At 41.1% G+C, this 23,642-nt stretch overlaps 1 protein-coding gene across 10 annotated transcripts in view; it reads left to right on the top strand.

The window, feature by feature from the left end:
- KLHL29 (kelch like family member 29) overlaps window positions 1-23,642 on the top strand; it is a 403,118-nt gene that overhangs the window by 319,556 nt on the left and 59,920 nt on the right. For all 10 annotated transcript variants that reach the window (XM_072858453.1, XM_072858445.1, XM_072858448.1 and 7 more), the window contains one exon: window positions 9,427-9,565. In XM_072858453.1, coding sequence (XP_072714554.1) covers window positions 9,427-9,565 — 139 coding nt within the window. The remainder of the gene's footprint in view (window positions 1-9,426; window positions 9,566-23,642) is intronic.

The raw sequence follows: 23,642 nt of genomic DNA, 5'->3' as shown, positions 1-23,642 counted from the left end.
AGTTAGGCAAAAGTGAGGAGGACATTTTACAAAACATTTCCTAAACAGTTACAACACTGTTAAACTATGAAAACTTTACAGTGCTTATAAAAGAAGGAAAAAAATAAATTATAAAGTCTTTCACATCTTTAGGACAGGTATAATCTAGAGATTTGAAAACGTTATAAGCAGGGAGATGTTCAAAGAAAATCTAACACTAATTATGGCTTTTTTTAACATATGATACCATGTTCCAAAAGCTAAAAAACCACACGGAAGTTAGAGGGCTGTTTCTCTGAGACCAAGCTGCCTCCCCAGCCTCTCATTCCTGCTCCCTCCTCCTACTTTCCCGACTACCACTGCCAGTTTTTCTGCCTTCAGATGTGCCTGCAATCATGCCCCAGCTCATGGGGCACAAAAAATAGCTTATTTACCATTGTTTACATACCTGTTGTAATTTATTATTATGAGGGAAGTTAACAGCCTTGTATTTATTATTATTTTTATTATTTCTTCTGGAACCATGAGTGGACATGAGTGCAGCCGCCAACATGTGCTGAAGCTGTAGAGCAGGGAACCAGCTGTTGAAGAAGAGTTGTTGGGTTGCAGAATACCCCAAGGGAGGTCCTAGAGGTGACTGGCAGTGTTTTCATTCTTTTCTTTTACATTATTGGATTACACTTGTCTATTCTGATAGTGTAATGACTCACTGGGTCTCATTGTGGAGACACAGTCTGTACCAAAAGAGCAGTTCTCTACTTTATGAGGTGGCCACTGGACCAGGAGATGCTGTCACATGCATTTAACCCCATGTGTAACATACGCCCAGTACTAAGCCATCCACTGAGTGTATAGGCCTAAATACTTCCATTTAGTGCTTTATTATTTTTAGATGATGTATAATATCTTCTGAAAGGGTGAGATTTCAATGCCAAAGATTTCCATTGGTTTTATTTGCTTTCATTACGCATGATATACTGCAGTATATGAATGTTAGAAAATAGGTGCGTTAGCACTGGTCAGTAAAGATGGATTTATTTCAAAGAATTGTGTTGATTACACTTATGTACTTTTTAAGAAAAAATTAAGTCCTGCCCCTGTTGAAACTGGGCAGCACTGCCTTTGTTTAAAGTGGGCAGAGGAACCCCCCCCACTCCTTGCTAATTAATGTGTGTTAAGTGCTTTGAAGTCTTTGATTGTCAGGTGTTATACCTTACAGTTGCATTTCTTTATTTTTTTACTATAACATGTGCAATTTGTCCTGGATGCATCCCTGATTTATTTTCAGAAACCTGTCTTTTCTTATTTTCTTATTTTAGAAAGCTAGCGTTTTGTTTGCCGGCTGTACGTACGCACACGCCTGTGACTGATTGCTGTTAATGCACAATTCACAGCTTTTGTTCTTACACCACCAAAACTGGTCAGCGTTTGACTATTGCTGACATGTCGGGGAGCCTGTTGATTACACTATCGGTTTCACAGATGGGTGCTTCTCGTTCAAAGCCTTCAAAACTAGGAAACGTTTAGCTAATGCCTTGCACTACATAAAGAGATCAAAAAGGTCTAAAAGCTGTCTGCTAGTCTTCTGCTACAAGCAATTAGGATAATACTGAATCCATCCCAGATCACGTAGTAATAAATATTTTAGCCTTCCCTTAAGTGTGTATTGATATTCAGGGCTGCCTGCTGGTAAATAAAACAATCAGAACTAAATTTCTCTTTGAATCTGGGCTATTCTGCGTTTCCAGCGCTCACAGATTTTTTTTTTCCTTCTCTTTCTGCCTGTCTCTCTCTTATTTTGTCTCCAGAGAAAATTATTGTCTGCCTGGAAATCAAGTTACAGTGCTAACTGAAATAGTGGCATGTTATATATGGAACAGGGGGCCAGGCTGGCAATTTGCTGGGATCCCCTGGGGTTTGTTTGCCTTGGCCAATATAGAACAGGCTGCAGCCAACTTTATATTTAATCAGGGGTGAATCCTGAAAAAAAAACCCAGCAGATCCTGATACAGGAAGCTGCATCTTTATCTCAACATCTCAGTGGGTATTTTTATGCTGGATCCTTTGGTCTTGCTGCTTGTCCTTGCGTGGATCACAGCCTGTGTTGGAAAACTAAAGAGATCAGGTTGTCTCCATATTTTTTCTCATTCTTTCTGTGCATCCATATATGTAATGTAAATGCAGTTCATTTTCAAAACCAGTCACATACGCTCACTGTGCATTTGTAACTCTGTATGATTATAAATTAGCAGGCATGGATACCATAGAAGACTGTACCTTGTAAATCAAAGCAGCACAAGCATTCTAGCCCCCAAACTCCCTTTTTTATTAATTTTATGCATAGCTGTGGTACCAAAATCTCTCCAAAGTTGCATTTAAAGTAGATCTTCTAGAAATTAGGGGGGTGGTTAATCTCTGAATATAGTCAGAAAATATGTTGAAATAGTTCTACGGCCTAACATAGGGAAATATCAACTCTGTAATGTGTGAAGGCATCTTTGAGATACCTCCTAATGTCAGTTCTAGTGATGATAACGTCCTGAAAATTGGTTTCAAAACCTGATACTGTGACTTCCCTGAGTTTTTAATATATTTAGAAAGGCTCCATTTACACATAGAGTTGTAGTTGTCTTCCTCAAGTGAGTAATCACTGCAGCTGACTTTGTTGACCCTTTCTCATCATAATAATGTGAGAAGAATTTGTCCATGTGAAGAATGAAAAATTATTTAGCACAATGGGGCATCTCATTGCCAACAATCCTTTGAGTAGAATTAATCATATACAGCCACATATGTGTTGTTCAATATGGGATTTAAAAATATTTTCCCACTCTCCAGCATCTGTTACTGTTTTCTTTAGCAGCACAGGTGTATAACAGTGTCAACAAGACTAAGATCTAGACAGGTTGGTCTGCACTACAAAGTCCTACTGCCATAGCTGTATCAGCTCAGAGTATGACAACTTCACACTTTGCCTTTCACATTGCTGTGCTGACAAAACCCAGCAGAAGACGACTCTTGTTGCCTTTTGTTCAGAGATTGGTGTAACTGTGCCAGCAGTGATACCTCTCCATCAGCATATGCTCCGTCTTCACTAGGGACTGTAGCTGGGTAGCAGCGACTCTGTAGGGCACGGCCACGCTGAGCCTGTGCTTTGGGGCTGTAATGCTCCTGTAGTCACTATTGAGCTTTTCTCAGTTCACTTTATCTGGCTTAAGGGCTTATGAAAGCAAAATGTTCAGGAGATGGCCACAAGCAGTCGAGCTTTTTCCGATGCCTTTGGAGCAGGATGGCATCCTGCAGAAACTCTGTAATGAATACAGACTGGGAGAGGAGGGCTGGACACAGCAGTATCATACAGCAGTATTTTGCACCTCCATCCCAAGCCCTGGCATTTCACAGTACAGAGCGAGAATGTTTCACCGTTTGTCTGCCTCCTCCATCTCGCCGATAAAGGATCCTTGTATAGGCGAGTCCCAGCTTTGTTACGCCCCCTTCTCCTTCTGCTCTTGATGAAGAAGTTCAACTGGAATTGAGATCCAAGAGGAAAAAGTGAAAGTATTTATCTGCAAGAGAGTAATTCTCACCTTCTGTGCAAAAAAAAATGAGTGTCTGGTCTCAGCTAATTATCTAATCTCCCTTGGTAATCCCTGGGGAGAGACAGCCGTGGTAGTGCATCCTACCCGCCTGAGCACGCAGGAGGGGCTGGGTTGTACACAAGACATGTTTCTGTCTCTATTTGACTACAGAGGCAGTCCAGATAACCGGATGTTTAATTTTTAGGGTCCGGGAAGGAAACTGAAGATCACAAGATAGTATCTGAGACATCCTCATCTGTTAATGATTCCTACAAGGCTTCGCCCATTCCCCTTTTTCTCTATTACTAGTTCATTGCAGGCCAAAAGTGAATAAGGGACCTATTTCTTGTCCTCAGTCCCAAGGAGGAAGCTGTTCTCCAGAGGTGTGTACTTGTCTTCACTCCACATGGAAGCTGCCATAGTTGATGGTGTATTTGTCAACGGGGAAATAACTAACCCCTGCCTGATGATCATGGGAGACCCTAAGGGGTGATGTTCAGTGGTAGTTGGCCTGCAGTGTCAAGATGCCCCAAGGGAGTGGAGAACAGCGTCAGCCACTGCAACGCCAAGTGTGTCCACATAACATCATCAGGCTGGCCTAATGAGGCAGCTAGGCATTTAGCTGTTATCTCTTTATGCAGCTGTTTCAAGCTATGTATCAACAGCACAAGGGTAGAGGGAGCAGTTTATTGTGACACTCTCCAGGCTTTGGGGTTCTCTGTGTGTCTGTGGGCGTAGCAGTGAAGGCAAAGACTTGTCAAAATTGGCCAAAAATGATGAGGACTTGCGTGGTTCAATAGGACAGGCTTGCCATGCTACACACTTTCCCGTCACTCCTAACTCCTATTTGACTGCTAGGTCTTTTGCTTCATAATTTAATTTCTCGTAGCTACACACCCTCTATCACTGTCTATCAAAATGAGCAAGTGTGTGCAGTGCTGGCACTTAATGGTTAAAATGTTTGTTTTACATAACTAGAGCATAACCTTGGAAATTAATCTCTTTACTTATTCAGGCAAGAAAGTAATTGGATTTTCCTTCTGGTAACTTTTCTTGGCTTTCCCACATTTTCTGTCCCAATCATGAAAGCATGAGGCTGTCTGGGCAAGCACTGGTCTCTTGCATGTTCTTCACAAGAATAATTAGTGATGTTTCATCAATTAGCCTTTTCAGGTTTATAATAGGTTAGTTTTTCCAAGCAAATTTTAAAAAACACTGTTTGTAAAAAGTGTTCTTCCATATTTCACAGCCCATTATATTTTAGCTCTTGCTGCCCCCTTTTAAAGCCTTATCTACTAGAATTTAAGTAAAGAGTTCTTTATTAGAAGTGGAAAGAAACCTGAGAGCTTCCATTGTGCCACAGCAATGTGCATTAGAGAGGATCTTTGACTGGGTTTCCAGTCTCCACTGTGCTTGAAATACAGAATAAATAAACTTGGGGAATAAGTTCCTTGTTCATTTTTATTTCTGATCATAAGCAATTTAAAAAAAGATTCACTATATAATTTCTGTTCCCCTTATTTGATCTACACAATTATACAGTTGTTCTTGGTCCTACATTTGATCCAAGGCTTATGGGCTCTTCAGTTTAATTTGTAATTTGTCCATTAATTAAGAGGGAGAAAATGTAGTGTGACGGGTGGAGCTGGGGACCAGGAATCAAAGCTTCTGAGTTCTTCCTGGCTCTGTTCCTGACCTGAGGAAAGTCACTTATACCTTCTGGCCCATCTTGTCTCTGGGACTCTCAATATAATTATGTTTAAATGCCCCTAAGCAATGATATGAAGGCTGATAATGGCAAGATAGAAAGCGCTTCCTTTCACAAGCTCTGCAGGTTTCAGGTCAAGTTCCCTTTAGGTTCAACTGTTACGTGGCTCATGCAATTATGGGAGAACATGGGGGTGTCCATTGTGTACTTCTTTATGAAGAAAACATTCAACCCATCTTTTGATTTAGCATCGGTAATGATGAAGACAGAAAGGACTGGCTTAGTTTCTGCAGTCCCAACACGTGTGTGCACCTGGGGCAGGAAGGAAAATCCCTTGCACTATGGATGCGAGAGCATTTGCTGTGATTCACTGAGGAGAGGGAACATCAGTGCCCGCCCTACTGAAACCTTGCACCTTAACTGTCCTTGCCCTTCATTTTTACCTGGACCTCTTTAAAAAAAAAATCAAATAAGAAAAAAAGCAAACAAAGGAAAAAAGGTTCTATAAGAACAAAGAAACCAGAGGAATAAATAACCACTAGGAAATTCCCAGCACATCCCTTTTTGAAGGTTTCGGGAAATTCCATTTGTTGGAGGAAACGCTGAAAGTTAGGAGGAGCCCAGAATAGGGACTAGCAGGAGACAGCTGAAATCATTTTTCACTGCCAGGACTGCACTGTGTTGTCTCTCCTTTTACAACTCATCGGCAGACATTATTACCTGGTGAAAAAATTTGTTTTGCAACTCATCCTGAGTCCTCATAAATCATTAATGCCTGGCTAAGCACAGTGTGAGCATTACAAATACTCCAAGAATGAGGGCCCGTTCTGATATAACCTTGTGTCCAATACTAATGCCTGCTAGTTATTTAGTAAACAAAGGGGCCTCAGCAAGGAAGATCGATGAATCAATGCAGTCTTCTGACTTCCTTCTCCCCTCCACCCGCCTCTTCTCTTTCTAGTTCAGAAACTGAGCTACAAAAAATACAGGACTGTTCGCAGTCATCTCTCTGTGGAGGACAGTACAACACGTCAGGGGGACAGGGAGAGAATTACGGCCTCCCAATGGCTATAGCAAAAAGAGGAGCTTCAGTTTCGGATTAGGGCTTGTTCTGATTTCTGGTTTTTTTATGAGCCAGATTGCGCCACTGCTCCAGACCTGTGTTTTCTGGTTTGCATCCCTTAATGAACGCATGCAGTATAAAGCACACTGAAGTGTGTAAAGAGCACACATAGAAACTGTGCCCAGGAACTGCAGGACTGGATGTAATTAAAGGGTGCTCAGTAAAGTCTAAGTAATCAGCTCATTACCTGGGGGAGCCATTTCGGGACTTAGATGCTCAGCCCAGCTCTCACGGTCTCACTATCAGCTGTCTCTTACTGGAGATAGCACAGAGAGCACAGCATCCATCACTGCAGTGGCTGAAATTTGTGTCTTGTTATTCAGCAATCTCGGCCATAATAATGAGTTCACGGATGGTCTCTGCTGTCCTGCTTTCCCTGAGCCCACTTCCAAGAACCCCCAGCCTATTCAGAGTGCAACGAAACTCTTGTTTCCTCTCCTCTCCTCTCCTGGAACACAGGATCCATCTATGCAGTTGCTGTTCATACAGTTGTGCTCCTTGAACACCAAGAATAATTGATCATGAGCTTTAAAAGGAGGGAATGGAATGAAGTGAGATGGAGATTGACCCCTTGTGTAAGTAAGTGTAATCTCAAGCTTCTATGACTTAGTCTTGGTTGGAGCCCTTGTCTTGAAAGGCTTATGCAAGGAAGATAGCAAAGCCACAGAGAAAAGGATCTTGAATAGGAATGTAGCAAAAGTGCAGATGGGGATGGAGGACAGTAGTTGATCAAATTTGAAAAGGGGAACGACAGAAAACAAAAGTGAGATTAAGTAGGGGATAAGAGAGTATTAGAAAGTTTAGAGGGAAAAGTAACTGTCTTTAAGGCATGAAATGATAGAAAATTGGTCAGGAGGAGAATGTAGTTGCTGTAAGTGAGAGTGGGAAAATGGACCAAGACAGAAAAAAAAAGTTGTTCATATGTGAAAAGGGACAGAAAAATACTTCCTCCGTAATCGCCACCAAAAATATGCAACTAAGAAAGCACCTGGTGCTGTTCCTGTGAAACCAGGGACCTTGGCCGCTTTAACCCTAAATCAGGTAAAAACACCCCTTGTGCCCAAAGCATCCTTGGTCTTTAACCGAGGCCTGACACGTTCATGGTCAAGTCGGACTTTAGGCACCACACCTCCAGCAAAAGCCTGGAACTTTCCTGCAGAAGAGTGAACATTTGGATCCCATTTAAGTTTTGCTTGGAATGTATCATTGTACTTTAGCTCAGATGAATTTGTTAAAAATAGTCCCTGCTATAGCACCCACAGGACAGAGTGGTTTATTTTCCCCTATTATAGATCTGACACGAGCCTGCTGTTATTTCTGTGCCCTCTCTAATGATCTGCTTGCTCTCTGGAGAGCACTGACCCATTTCAGCACAGAATAATTAGCCTTTCAGACACTACTGTGTTTCCATTAAATAGACATAAATGTGCAAGGTGACATTTATTTACTTAGGCCTGAAAAATGTGCACCACAGATGTTGGGGCTGGGGAGAACTTCCATTTCTTTTCATGCAACAGTTGTATATTTGCACGCTTTCGTGTTGTTCACCCACTAGTGCTTCGCTGAAATGATTCCTGTTGAGTTCCATTGGGGAAGCAGGAGAACACAAAGATTATTTGGGTCTTCATTTCACCGTAAGGCACTTTGGCGATGCTTTGTCAGCCCAGTGCCCAAGCCCGACAGTGGCTTTAAATGCAGTTATAGTCACACTCTCTTCAGGTCCTTTTTACTTTGTGTAAGGAGGGACTTTGTGTAAAAAACTTGTTTATTTACAGGTCTGCCTGAAGAGGAATGTGTTCAGGGCATTACACTGAGAAAATGAGAACCTTGACCTATTGCAAACATAAAATAAAGCCAAAATCCTTTAGTATTTAAAATCAGCTCTTTTATCATCTTGATCACTGGCTTCTGAACTGCCAGACTATTGCCCAGGTGTAAAGTATATTATTCATCTTGATAGCCACTTTGGTCCGCGAAGTTGGAGGGAAGTCTTACCCTTCAAAGTCCAGCCAGTATATAGGACATGTAGGTTGCCTAGTAGCTCACATCCACACGTGAAGACGTGGCATGCTATTATTTCATTCTGTTAGTACCAATAGGCTTTATAAAAGGAGGCATCATGCAAGGTAGGTGCTTTATTGCAGGATGGAAACACTTTCGTAGGTTATTTTAATCATTACGATTCTTTCATGATGTGTGAAAGTTGATTGTTGCTGTAAATGAAGCCATTGAAGGCTAAAAAATAAAAATGCTGTGATGGTAAAAATCCTTGGAGTGCAAAAAATGGGAATTGCTATAAAAGGCAGTAATTTATTCTCTGCGTGAGATTATTTTTTATCATAAGGATGCTTTTAAGCTAATTCTGAAACATATACAATTGTAGTCTGTATAGCTGAGGTATATTGCAAGATGCATTGACAATTTGGCTAATTTTTTATGCACTGTAATTTATATATTATTTAGAAGTACTATTTTATTCTGTTAACTGAGAGGCTTAACACATTTTTACTATGTTACACATTTTTACTATGTTAAGGATAAGTTATTTTTGCAGGTTTTGTGGTTTTATTATTTTGACCCATATCCAGTTCATATTGCATCATAATACCATATTTTTACTAATATTATTCTAGTATGTTCAAAACTTATTTGCATTTGGATAGCAATTCATTAGCTCTTGATTTTTATTATAACAAATTATTTTAACTTTTCTGTGATAATGCATTCTCTGTGTTTCTGATTTGCTGATGCTGAAATATTTTGTTTTCGTTTTTAACCCTTCCAAATTTAGGATCGTTTTTGCTTTTTTTCTGTATATATATTTCAGTTGTTTAGACCTACTGGTTCCTGCTTTTTCTTTTTTTAATATGTTATGTTTGTAACTTCTGACTGTCTGTGTTGAGCCAATCTTACCGACAAAAATATCAGTTGTTTCCTGTTTCTCTACTTCTTTACAAAAAAAAAAATGAAAAGTAAAAAGTAAAAATAAAAAACTCTTAATGGGAACCCTGGCACTGTCTGTCTTCTCTGTTCTGCAGAAATGTTGAAGGAGTTGAACCAGCAACGCAGAGCGAAAGAGTTTACAGACCTGAAAATTATTGTTGAAGGCAAAGAGTTTGAAGTCCACCAAAATGTTCTAGCTTCCTGCAGCTTGTATTTCAAGGACCTGATTAAAAGGTTTGCCTTCCTTCCAGCTGTGATCTGCTCTGTTCTTTTGTAGGGCGCATTTGTGTCGCTTTTTTTTCCTCCCCTCTCTTGCAGGTTTATGAAGATTGAATCTCCTGTCACAGAGCCAGTAGCCATTCTTTCCACCTCCTCTGAATGTATTTCCAAACTGAGACTCAGATCCATTTGTTACACATCTGACTCGTACAGTGTAATTATTTCTGATCAGTAGAGGCCGGTTTTGGCCGAAGAAAGTGTTCCACCACTGAGAGATCTAAGTTTTAAACTCAATTGCTAATGGTGATTCAGACCACAACTAAAAACTATTGCTGTCGATGTTTTCAAGGGACTCTGTCACATACGACAAAAGTCTGTCCTTTGGGCTGCAATAAGCCATCAGCGTTCTGGTGAACGATGCTGAGACGTCGTGCTAATAAAGTATTTTGAGTATCGTGATCCCTTTACCCTGAAGTCTTTGTTACATGCTTTTCTGTGGCTTTTATGGGCAAAGGGATTGATATTTTTATTATTTGGGGACTTTTAAAAGAAGAAAAGACAACTGATGAATTTCTCTAGAAAAGATTGGAAATAAGACGATTTTCTGGTCAAAATGTAGCTCAGTCTGCATTATAGACTAAGGGTAGTTTTTTCCTACAAACACTCTAGCTTAGGGTAGGTATGATATGTACATTTTCTAAACATCATGTCTCCGCCTTCACATTTTCCCCCCTCTGTTTCTAGCTGATTGATTCTAAACAGTGCATGATAATCTTTTTTTTCCATTACATTGATTTTTCAATTTGTATGCTTCATATACTCGCATAGGAATAAATTGGTACTCTTGTATTATTAGTAAGTTAGAGTAGCAAGTAGGGAGAAAAAACCATGAGGATAACTTTCATTTTTCTCTCAATCATCAGCAAATTAATGCAGCTGCTGATTTTGCCTTGCAGTATTTTCCTGAGCAGACTGAGCCTGGACTGTGCTAAAAAATGGGATTAAAGAACATTTTGCTTGCTTCAAATCCTGTATTTAAATTTTGCCAACTAACACAATAGTGACTGTATTTTATTTCAGGATGGCATATTGGCTGGTATCTCCTTTCAGTGTATTATGTCCTTTTGCACAAAGCTGGTTTTATAATTATGGATATATATTACATTTCTATGATATAACTGTGCTGACTGCCTTATCAATTATTCATAAAAAATATGTTGGCCTAGGAAGCATGTCTTTTCCCCTCTGTAAATCTAATGATTGCTAGCTGTAGCTATGCCAGATCTCTCCTGTCCTTTCTCTTCTGTCTGCTCATTATCATGTAATTGTTAAGGCTACAGTATATGCTTTTTTAGGGTGATAAGGAGTAGGGTGTATAGGGAAAGAAAATCTTAGAATCAACATACAGAAATCCAATAACTGACTGGCCAAAGACTGTCATTTGGATTTTGCTGCGAAGACATCTGCTTATGTGCAGAAGTCACCAGGCAGCATCTATTTCTAGAAGCACACTGAGGAATATTGCTGCTTTATTATTTAGTTATCAAATGGAGATATACTTTAGACTGAACACTGCTCTGATATGAACTCATTTAAAACAAAGAAAAAAAAACCCAAACCTTTTTAAATGCTCTGAAAAGAGACTATGAAAGCAAACCCCTCGATTTCAGCATTTATTGTCTTTCAGCTGCTCACATAAGGCTCACACGTGCTACAGGAAGAAAATAGTGAAGGGTTTAACCCATTTGCCAACCTCACCACTTTTTGCCTTCTTTCACATCATCAGCAGCAATAAATATTCCAGAGGTCGATTTGTGTCCACAGTCAGGTCTCTCCATCCCAGTTGTCCTCCATATATAACCTCAGTTGCACACATGTAACCTTGATGAAGGCTAATGGAGTTGCACAGGTGTATCCAACGCAAAAATACCTGTATTACTGATGATGGTGCTTGAGTAGGGAAAAATACAGCTTGATGTCTAGTTGAGTTTGCAAAACTATCCGGTGAGAAAAATAAATACTCACCTGTAAACTGAGCAAATGTGTCTTTGCGAGACAATAAACTCAGGGCTATGGGGTGGAATTTCTAAAGACTTGCTTTTTAGAGGATACTTGCAGTGGAAAGCCTAGTCCTTTTAGGAACCCCATGAAGTCAATGAAAGTCAAGGACTCAAGTTGCAAGAAGTACTCAGTATTTTGTAGGATCATGCCCTTAATAATACAAAATCATTATAGTTCACAGAGTCAGTATGTTTATAAATACAACACATCTAGAATCCTCTCCTGTTAGCATCTCCTTTGAGACAGTACTTTAAGCTTTATGTGACTTTTATCTTTGTATTATTATAGAAATCAAAACAAGAAATGGCAGTTTTTCTTGAAGAATAAAGGAGATCTCTTTACTTTATAGTATAAAGGCCATTTCAATCAGTGCATGCTAGGGTTAAACTCTGATGCCCTTCCAACCGAAGGCACCAATGGGTCACCAGAAACGTCAATGAGAAGATGATCTGTTCATGAAGGTGCTATGTGCATCTATATAAACATGCAGAAAAATAATATCTTTCAGAGTATTTACTTGGCTGTTCTTTGCCACAGGCTAGTTATTGTTAACCTCATGTTCTGCCATTGATTCCACTGTGTGTTGGAGATGGTAGCTGATGGTAGAATAGCAAGTAGTGTCTCAAAAGAATAAAAGTGAAATGTTGAAAAACAGATAAGATCAATTATCCCCTCTTAAAAAAAAAAACAAAATATAGACAAAAAGCATAATAGAACTAGAGTTATTGCCCATTTTGAGAAAGGCTATTTGATGAGAATTAGTCATAGCAGGGAAAAAAATATGTTGTTTTTATTGCTCTGTAGTGAAAAGATGATAACCAGGTTTGATTGACCAAAACAACTCTAAAGTTATGTATTATTTATGAAACAAATTTGGTAATGAGAGCACACTTTGAGACACCCTTAGTTTCTCAGCAAATGGTTCATCCTGCTGAGCATTCAGAATGCTGAGCATTCTGGTCCTCGTCTAGAAAAGTTCTTGTTCCACATGATTTATGTTCTAAATATATGAGCATGGCCCTTTTGAGGCTGGGTTAGTCCAGTCCTGAGCCTAAGCTTAGCACCGTACCAAGCACTGTGCTGTTGGAAGGAAACAGGTTAACCAGTCCCCGTCAGGAGCTGCGCAGCACTCAAGCCTAAGCCACGACTTGACGTTCATCTCCCTCCCAACAGCAGCTGACCATAAAAAATACTCTTAGTCCTTTTCAGTGAAAAAGGACTTTTCATCTGAAAAGGATGAGTTGTATTAGGAACAGCAGGTGTGAAATGTTCCTGACATCTGTTCCACTTCACTGTGCCCATGAAGGGAGGGAAGTGAGGTGCAGGGGAGGGATGGGGATGTGTGAAGATGGGTGCATGCCCAATGCTGGTCCCACAGTAGGACATACTGCAATAACCTCAGGGGCTGTGGGGCTATCGCTAACAACCTCAGGAACAATTTTATACAATATTAAACATATTTGGGGAGTGCTAGGTTTCCTTAAGTTCTTTTCATAAAGTTCCCTTTAAAGTATATTCTTTTTTGTGGTGAATATTTGAGCCTATTTTATGACAGGTATGGATTTGAGTACTTGGCCTTACTGCTTGCCTCTTCAGGCATAGAGCATATAGAGGAGTTGATATACTTTATCTGTGCTTAGGGAAATCATGTGGTTAGTCAGCTTCTTCAAACTGTGACCCATACAGGATTACTGCAGTATAGGACTTCAGGAGAAAATGGATGATAAATAGCAGCTGGAATAGGGGTCTGTCCTCTAAATGCCGTCTTATGTATTTTGAGTGCACCGCCAACCACAGTTGCTTCCAGTCTGCCTGACTTTGGCCTCTAATTTGCAGCTATGTTTTAGGTACTTAAGAAATCAGCCTTCCCAAAGCAAGGGCCTAATTTATGGTACAGGCAATGAAAAGAAGCACCTTGAAGGCTTCCGGAAGGAGCCTTTTTGCCTAATTCAGGAACCTATGTGCAGGCAGGTAGGAGATCCCTCTGGAGCTATGAGAGGTGCTTGTCTTTTGCTGTTAGTCAATGAACATTTAAGCCCAAGGTTGGCATCTAAGGCAGATTTAGTCTAACCTCGCCTTCTAGACTGCTGCTATAGTCTACAGAGAGGGTGACAGACCTCTCCAGGAGGCAAGTCCTCTCACCATAAAAAGGTGTCTAAGGTACAAGTTGAAGGAGGAGGCCATCCCTCTTTACTATTAATAAAGAGAGAGACGAGGTGATTTGCTTAGACTCTAAACCTATGATGGGTGTTACTTTGCTTCCTTCAGGGGTCCAGCCTAAGCTGGTTATCTAGGCTTCCTCTGCAGTTGTCAGGGAAGACAGGAATGTCTGTAGGGCGATTCATCCAACCTTATGATAAATAACATGAATTGCCTTCTGGAAGTGCTCATTTTTCATTGCCTAGGGAGAAAGGCTAGTCACCCAGCTCTGATTAGACACTGGAATCGTAGCTGGCTAAAAGTACATGAATGATTCCTTCCTGAAACTAGTGTTTGTCTGAATGTCACATACATATGCTTATATATGTACACAGAAAGAAAGAAGTAGATCAGGATCCATCAAAACCCCTGTATCTAAAATGCCCCTCTCTCAGACCACAGATTTTCTTATTTCAGCCAATCTTGTAGCTACAGCTCCCTGGTTTGGGGGAGGAGAGAAATGAGCTCGTGTCTTTGTATCATCTGCCCTAGAAGAAATGGTGTAAGATGTCTGTGTGTTCTGGAAGGAAGGAAGGAAGGAATGGAAAATCCCATGAAGAGGCATTATTTTTTTCCAGCTGCGTTTGGGATAGACAAATAGAGCTGCTGGATAAGTGGAATGTCTGATATTTCCATAACAAAGAGTTTCACTGGAACATTTTAATTTGTTGCTTTCTTCCTCTTAATCCAACCCAAAGTGCTGGAATCTCTACCAAATATTGCATTAATAATAGGAAGCACTTGACATAAAAGTCTCTTCTTGGCCGAAATGCTGGCTTTTATAAGCAGATTTTAGTATTTCTCTGTGGTCAGTTACTAAAGATACACAGATCCTGTCCTACAAGCTTTATCTTTTCAAGATTTGATTGTAATGATGACTCCTAATCTTGAAGTCATGTTGTCTGCCTAATTTCACTAGCACAGAGCAGTAAGTCACATACACAAAGAGATTTCGGTCACAAGAAGCAAGCATTTTTGATGCAGTGTAATCTGGCAGTGCTATGTTCATCCTTCTTTTCCTAAGGAGCAGAGCCAGTGACTTCATGGCCAAATTGCTTTTCCACAATACCTTGCCTCTTCTTGCAAGTGTTCAGATTTTTGATTTTTTTATTTTTTTCTAAAATAGGGTTGTATATACTCTCTTAGGGCTTGAAGGTAGGGCAGGAAGGCGGGAGAAGTAAAGCATTTTACACGTAGTGAATGGAGTTAAATCCAGTTGGCAGCCGGTCACAAGTGGTGTCCCCCAGGGCTCTGTGTTGGGGACAGTTCTGTTTAATATCTTTATCAATTATCTGGACGAGGGGATCGAGTGCACCCTCAGTCAGTTTGCAGATGACACCAAGTTGGATGGGAGTGCTGATCTGCTTGAGGGTAGGAAGGCTCTACAGAGGGATCTGGACAGGCTGGATTGATGGGCCGAGGTCAATTGTTATGAGGTTCAACAAGGCCAAGTGCCAGGTCCTGCACTTGGGTCACAACAACCCCATGCAATTCTACAGGCTTGGGGAAGAGTGGCTGGAAAGCTGCCTGGCAGAAAAGGACCTGGGGGTGCTGGTTGACAGCTGCCTGAATATGAGCCAGCAGTGTGCCCAGGTGGCCAAGAAGGCCAATGGCATCCTGGCTTGTATCAAAAATAGTGTGGCCAGCAGGACTAGGGAAGTGATCGTCCCCCTGTACTTGGCACTGGTGAGGCCGCACCTCGAATACTGTGTTCAGTTTTGGGCCCCTCACTACAAGAAAGACATTGAGGACATTGAGGTCCAAAGAAGAGCAACAAAGCTGGTGAATGGTCTAGAGCAGAAGTCCTGTGAGGAGCAGCTGAGGGAACTGGGGTTGTTTAGCCTGGAGAAAAGGAGGCTGAGGGGAGACCTTATTGCTCTCTACAACTGCCTGAAAGGAGGTTGTAGAGAGGTGGGGGTCAGTCTTTTCTCCCAAGTAACAAGTGATAGGACAAGATAGCACAACTTGAGGATAGCCTCAAGTTGTGCCAGGAGAAGTTTCAGTTGGATATTAGGAAAAATTTCTTCACTGAAAGGGTTGTCAAGCATTGGAACAGGCTGCCTGGGGAAGTGGTGGAGTCACCATCCCTGGAAGTATTTAAAAGCCGTGTAGATGTGGTGCTTAGGGACATGGTTTAGTGGTGGACTTGGCAGTGCTAGGTTAACGGTTGGACTTGATGATCTTAAAGGTCTTTTCCAACCTAAACGATTCTGTGATTCTATTCTATGATTTAGGGTGAGAGGACCAAATTCCTTTTGCTTTACACCTACACTGAAGCCAGAGATGTCATTCTGCATTTTACACCATGTGTGGAAAGGCAGCATTTGGATGCAAGACAGAGAAACCTGCCACTATCCATCTGAAACAGTCTGACAAAACTGCAAAAGCATTTAGGTGTCTGGAAAACAGACTGTCTGGTTTGTGTTTACGTTGTAAAAAGCCCAAAATGAGAAATAGCAGATGAAAGAAAAATCTACTCTTAGTGACCCCTTCATGTTTTCCTGCTTATTAAGAACCTTGCTTTTAACTCCAGGAGAGGAGCAGGCAGCATTTCTACATCTGCATGCTTCAGCTCCATTGTAGAACAGAATGAATGTGGAAACAAATTATAACATTTCTTTGAAAACAGAGAAAGAGGGAGTTAAAAATACGATGTTTGTTTCAGGTGCTGGGAGAGGTATATTGTGCCTGGACAGGCAGCGCCAGTGGTTTCTGTTAAACCATTTAAAGGAGTCTGTGAGAATGGGAGGTTGCATGGGAGTATAAAATATTCTTCACCCTTTACTGCCAGGGTGCAGGTGTAAATTACGCTATGGATGACATTCTTCTGTTAAACGAGGGACTGGTAATTGCTGTGTGGTGGGCGCAAAATCCTGGCACGGGAAACAGCTTTGTGCCTTCGGTGGCCCCTTCCCGTGAGCGCGCTTCGCGTGCTCTGCCTGGCCGAGCAGCCGCACTCCCGCCTGCCTCTCGGAGCTGCCTGCTGGGTTTCCAATTTTGCAGCTGCCCTGCCAGGCCTTGGAAAACATGTTTTCATCAAGCAAAAATGCATGGGCTTCTACATAAATGAATTGCGGCTTACAGATATTCAGTGGTCTTGCCGGGTTGCCAGGCTAAGGAACGTCCGCAAAACCCACAGCGGGCATCGCAGGCTGACTATTTCCAGCCTGGCGAGCGTGGCCGTGGGTTAGGAGGGTGAGTGGCTTGGGCTGGATGCTGCTCTGAAAGGAGGGACAGATCGATGTGCCCTGCTCTGAAGAGAGACTGTGGCAAGGAGGACAGAAAGGCTCCTTTTCAAGCCTCAAGGTGCAGCGCAGAAATTAAGCTTCTGCCTTGTAATGGCTGCAGCTTGCAGAGGCACCGAGCAGAATCACGTAACCTCTCGCTCCTCTCCCTCACTGACAGCATCTCTATTTACTGTAGTTTGGGCTTCTCGCTCACATAATTTCTAGACACAACTACAAATCCTGCAAATCTTATCTAAGGAATGACAGGCTAATCACCTCTCTTGCTCTGGCTAGACCTATCTGCAAGCCATGCAGCTGTCATACAACCACTCGTAAGATGCCGGTGCGGGTGACCTACCTATATTTACTTACGTCTCACAGCCCTGTCTAGGCTTGACTATGTTGAAATTTAGGGGTGAAAGGGAACAGTTATCTAACGAGGTGCAGTTCAAGCTAAATGGATCCACAGCAACAAAAAAAACTTCCAGGGCATAGAAACCGGAGCCGCGTTCTTGAAAGCTGGCGTTTTTGGGCCACTTCCAAAAGCCAGTCTTGCCCTAAAACGAGGGTAATCAAATCTCCGACTCCAGCGTGCTCGCAGGTAGCTCCAGGGATCAGCAGTTCACTTCCTTTCATTTAAATCATCAAGGATTAGCCGCTGCTGGATTGGGATAATGAATTTGAATTAATATGACCAGGTTATGATCATATCAGATCACGATCCCCCCTTTTTGCTTGCATAGCGCTAAGCTTCCGTGACTGAAATACTCCGAGCAGTTGGGTGGGGTGGGGTGGGCAGGGACTGATGAGGTGAGAAGAGCTACCTGCCCTTTCCCGCATATACTGTGGCCATAGGTGATGCGATATATTACCTTTAACTGATGTCCAGAGCACAGGCTGGCTCTACGTATACCGTAGAAAAGCCCTAGCAACACCCTGTAGCTGAGTGGGACAGACCCAGTGCCTGACAGAATTAATTCTAATTACTGAAATGCTGATTGGGATCTTTGGGCACTACCATAATCATAGTAGTAGTAATAAATAATAATTGTGGTTATCATTATTTTATTATTGTTTTCCCTCTAGACATTGCAATGATGAGAAAGAGCCTTGGATAGACTTACCTAGATAATTACTTGTATAAATTTCACCACATTCCTAAGAAACAGATTTATTAGCTGCATAATGCCAGCTCTCTGCTAAGCTGGTTTTTGATAGTGTAATAAATGTCATTAAAACGAATCAGACAGGAGTTGGTTAAGGGGGTGAGCTTTAAGTTTGATAAGAATAATTTTTTTTATTCTGTCATTTTATTTTTAATCTTCCTTCCCATATAATCCACCAAAACCTGCTTGCATCCTTTATTTACCTTTAACAAATAATAGCTCTCACCCCAGGCTATTTTGCCACATATTTGCTGAATTAGGCTGCCAGAGATACTTGCAAACAAGTTAGATCCTGTGCTCTTAATAAGTTGGCCCAGTTTTTTTACTTCTCCACTAGTACCTTGTGAGATTCAGTTTATTCTCAGTCCCTAGCAAAAGTCTAGGTCACGAAATGCTGTTCTTCCAAGGGCACTCGCTATTCACTTCTTCATTCACTTGCTAGTCGTTTAAGCCAGCATCTTCAAACTCGTCATCTTCTTTCTTAAATCTCAGCAGGGAGGCAGATTTGTGCCTCCGACTGTGATCTCCAACACTATAGCGTTACAGGCTGCCGTTGATCCCGCGCCTTTAGAAACCGTCTTGACTGAGCAATTAGATTGTGTTCCATCGGTGAATAGCATTAAGGGTATATAGGAGACGTGGCTCTTTTGTTTGTTTTATTTTATTCTGGCCATGTTGTCCGTGAACAAAAGCATTTGCCGTTAATCCTGTTGTTCATCTTGGTTCGTAATGATCGTTTCTGTGATGGTGAATTAGCAGGAGCTGCTAGTGCATGCCCGAGCTCACAGCCATTAATTTTCCTGATTTTCTTCTGATAGAGCAGGTGCAAACTGGCAGCGTTTGACCCTAATAAGTTACACTAGTCTTGCCAAATTTTGTTTGCCTGGAACAAGGAACATTATTTGTATCAACATCCTGGTAAAAAGCGAGCAAATGGATTTGTTGGTCAGGTAAATTTTCATGACAAATTTGCAAGCCCGTGTTTAAACAATGTAATTTATTTAATCTTGTGATTTTACTAGTTCTTTATCATAATCATACAATAGCACTGTTACAGTATATGTTTTGTCTCTCATGAGACAGATGGATAGTGGCTGAGGCTCAAAGATAATATTTATCTACAAGATAGTATAACGAAGGCAGAGATTTGCAAGTTAATACATTTTGAGATGATAAAATAATTCCAAAGGAGAAGCAATGCTAGGGTGTAATTTATTTTTTTAAAAACCATATTTAATAGAACATTCAGTGCCTTATGACATACATATTGCAATGATGTTGCTCTATAAATGTCCGTTCCTGTCATCATTTACATGATTGATTACCTTGCAGCTGCATAAACTTGAGTAACTCAGTAAATAACCTGTTACTTCAGTAGGCACATGCATCTTGGTGCATATGTCGTGTAAATGTATGTTGGTATGTTTGGGCATCTATGCTTTTATATCTTATGAGCGTGTAATTATGATAAATCAAGCTCTTCGGTATGAAATATGACTTTCCACGTAGAGTGTCGTGTCTGTTCTGTTCGTAGCTGAAGGTTGGCTATAATACAAAGATTCTTTGTTGCTTCTCCCAAGATAAATAGACATGTGGGTTTTGAAGCATTAATAACTCTGAAGATGATGAAAAGTCAAATAGTGGACAGTTAAGATGCAGCAGCAGTGCATTCTCTTCTTTGCCTGGAGTTTCAATGCTTTAAGGATTATGTTCCACAGTAAACAAGATGTTCAGTCTAAATTGTATAGACTTGAACAGGAGTTTTTAATGAGCACATAGCTAACAGACTCTTAAGCCTCATGAGAAGCTGCCTATCCCAGTCTGGAGTCCTTTCTTTGGTAACACTTCATTTAAGTGCTTCATCTTACATAAAAATCTTGGATTTCCTGTTTTCTCAAGACCAAAACACTGTCCAGGGAACAAAGCAAGTTAATTTGGGATTTTTTTGTCCTATCTATCTTGGTAGCAAATATTTTTCCCTAGTGGAATGGGAACACAATTAATGTAGGGTAAACATTTATATTCCTAATTATGAAAGCAAGCCAGCAAGATCAGCATGTTGAGCTGATGGGGCAGATCCTGGGAGGGCACGAGGTGAAGAGGCCAGGAGGCAGCTGGCCGGTGGGACAGGCCGTCACTTTGGTCCGTGCAGGGAGGACAGCCCCAAAATATGGGCTTCAGATGCCTCAGTCAAGGGTGGAGCTGGAGCGTGCCGGCAGTCCCGTAGCCTCCCGTTAGCTCAAGCATGTGCTTTTAGTGGAGGGTATTCAAATTCCTGCATTGTATGAGATCCTGAGCCATAGATAGTCAAAGACAGCAATTTTTTTTATTACACCACCAGAATCAGTCTGACTTCCTATTTGTTAAAAATAAATTCTGAGTGTAGTATGAACAAAGTTGAGGCTAGGTTATGGAGCTAGCTCTTTGCCCTTGTCTCCTGTTGGGAGAAGCAGGAAATGGCAGTAGGCTCTCTGTTCACAAGCAGAAGTGATGGACCTTGGAGAGGCAGAAAGAAAAAGACACGCACCAAGTCCCACGTGCCTGGGGAAAGATCACAAATGGTAATTCTGAACGTGTCTTTATTTTAAAAGATAATAATTTATTTCAGTGCCCTTTTGGAGCACAGAGCTTAACTATACGTCCTATATTTGAGTGTATGGCACAGTGAGTCATATGGTTTTGAATGTAAATAGGTGTCACAAACTCTGTCAGTCCTCCTGTTCCCAACCAGGCAGCCTGGGAGGAAGCTGAACCAACTGTTCCTAGGCAGTAATGTACATTTACATAAAATGTTTCACATTTTTCATGTTTATTCGGTGCAGATGGCTCCATTTTGAACATCCAGAATTTGTTTTGACTTTGTGACTATAGCTTGTAAACAGAGAGTTGGCTGGCATCTGTACCGGGTATAGGTAGCTTTTCGTATTTGATCTAAAATTGAGTGAGGCTACAGCCAAATTAGTCAGTCAAAATAATGTTGCAAGCCAGTTAAAGGCAGCATATCCAAACCATGAGGGAAGCCTGAATTAGAGGCGGCAGCGCTGTCCATAAATTGACACATTGATGCGCTAGCGGTGTTTCACTTACACGGCTACTTTAGCCAGACTCTAAATGTGGCTTTGCCAATCAAGGCATCTCACTATTCAGTGCTTTGAACTGCATCTCACAGAAGTTCTCTTAAGTGAACGTGTTAATATGAATAACACAGGGAAAATGCATAGATAGACATATATTTATAACTCAAGATACAGAAAACTTGGTTGCATCGCTATTAAGCATGAAAACACTAGTGCTGATTCTTGTCTGTGTGTATTACATGTATGGAAATTATTTTCAAGGACAAATGAATACCAAAAATGTAAAGTTCTCTACTTTTTCTTTTGTCAGATCCACTCCTAATCTTACAGATGAGGTTTTAGGGCTATTTTTCTGCTATCAGTATTTAAACGCTTTAGCTCTTTTCTACATATTAGTTAATAGAAAGGGACAACAATTTTGATTTGTTATTTGAGAGTGTAGTTGAGCCATCTTTTGCTTTAAAAGGTTCCCCGTGCCTTTGTCTTCTCTAGTTTAAGTAATTAAGTTGAAGGATAGGTAGCCAGAGTATGTTCAAAGGCCTTGGCTTTATTTTGTTAGACCTAATTATTCCAGACAATACAAAATATTTTTCAGTAACTCCCTCTTACCTGTTCAGAGCGTATCTGTGCTTCCTGCTTATCTGCAGGTTCAGTTCTGCTTGCACGTTGCTCGGGTCTATCACCTCGCTGGAGAAATACATTATTTGCAAATCTGAAAGAATTCCCCAACAGCTGCCATAAAATTAAGCTGTTAAAGAGCTCTTGGAGCTTGTTTAAATGTAGACCTAAACAAACCTCTTTGCTGTTTAGCTCAAGATAAATCTTTTAAAAAGTCCTGTTCTAAATCACTTCCTAATTTTAATGAGTTTATATATCAGCCTTTGCCAGATTTTTACTGTAGCTATTCTCCAAGATTACAGCCATGATAAAGTAAGGACTAAAATTGTTTATTGTATATTATTCTTCAGAAGCAAAACTTTTTCCCCCAGAGGCTGTTGGGAGAGCTATTGATTTTCTGCCACAATGTGAAATGTGTGACCTTTATAATATGAGCAATGATTACAAGGCCAATAAAATGACATCATTCTGTTTAAACTTTAGAGTTCGCAGGGCAAATAGCAGAATGTGCCACATTTAATGATGTCCATGGACGATGAGTGTACATTGCCTGGCTTCAAGTGAGACTGAAACACAAAGCAGGCAGGCTCTCCATTCCCAAAATACCCCGTGTTTGTGCCAGGAGTGGGGGACCAGGAGTGTATGTACCAGGTAGAGCTGTATCTTTTCCCAGCTCTTAAGGCAAGAAGTCACTGCTTTTCTGAGAGCAGACTTTTCTAAATGTTTGCATCTACCAATGCCACTGACAAAACTCCTCCTGATGTGCTACAGGATGAGCTATTTGGGGCACAGCTGTATACATTCGTACAGATTTTCCCCAGTCCACTGTATATGTATTTACAGGGCTAAATTCTGTTCTTGTAATACTGCTTTAGCCATTTCATTGCAGTTCCTCTAGAGTAGCTGAGAGAAGGCTCCGTCCCAAACATGTGAAGTATAACCACACAGAGCATATTGATATTTTAATACATGTCAAAACAAGGAACAGAGAAAGCTTTAGTCAGGCTTGGAGGGGGATGCCACAACCTGATTCACTGAAGTAATTTCAGAGAAGAAATTTATGGAAATTTCTCTCTGCATTTCCCACTTCAGTCACATCAGTCTGTGTCCCCACATTATTTTCTTACAGTCCTTCAAAAACTCATTTTTGATCCATCGGGACCTGCTTCAGCCAATTCCCCATCCGTTCTCCAGCCCATACCAAGCCAGATCCCCAGCGTGGAAATCAGGGTAGCTGTGATTTCCCTTTGGCTCAGTATTTGGTCCAGCTTAACGTGAAGCTGAAGTGCTTGTTGCTTAGAAAGCACAAGCAAAGCAGCACAACACATTCAAAGCATCACAGAGGAAGGAATAGGGATAATTTTCTTTCCCATTTCTAGCTCGTGTAATATCAATAATCTCTGTAGCTTTTATTATACTTGCTGTAAGTGGCTCTAGTGATTGATTAAACACCTTAGCTTTTCTTTGGCGTTTAATCAATTGCAGCAGCAGTTTATTGCTTGCTGTATTACAAAGTAAAAGAGATTATTACTTAATTATTCTGAAAAATAGCAGCTTGCAGTTGTTGCTAACATGGGTATGTGTCTATGCTGACACTGGTGTCACGTCATCCTTTCCTTTGTGCCTCCTCGTCTCTGCACTGGGAGAGAGCCTGCGATTCCTGCCGGATCACGCGCAGTCAATCCCGCAGCCATCACCAGCACAGTGCAATTAGTGGCGTTAAATAAATAATTGCTTATGGTGG

The sequence above is a fragment of the Ciconia boyciana genome, chromosome 3 (genome assembly GCF_034638445.1).
Source record: "Ciconia boyciana chromosome 3, ASM3463844v1, whole genome shotgun sequence".
NCBI lineage: Eukaryota > Metazoa > Chordata > Aves > Ciconiiformes > Ciconiidae > Ciconia > Ciconia boyciana.
The sequence above is the reverse complement of the archived record's forward strand: the minus strand, read 5'-3'. Positions and strand labels throughout refer to the sequence as shown.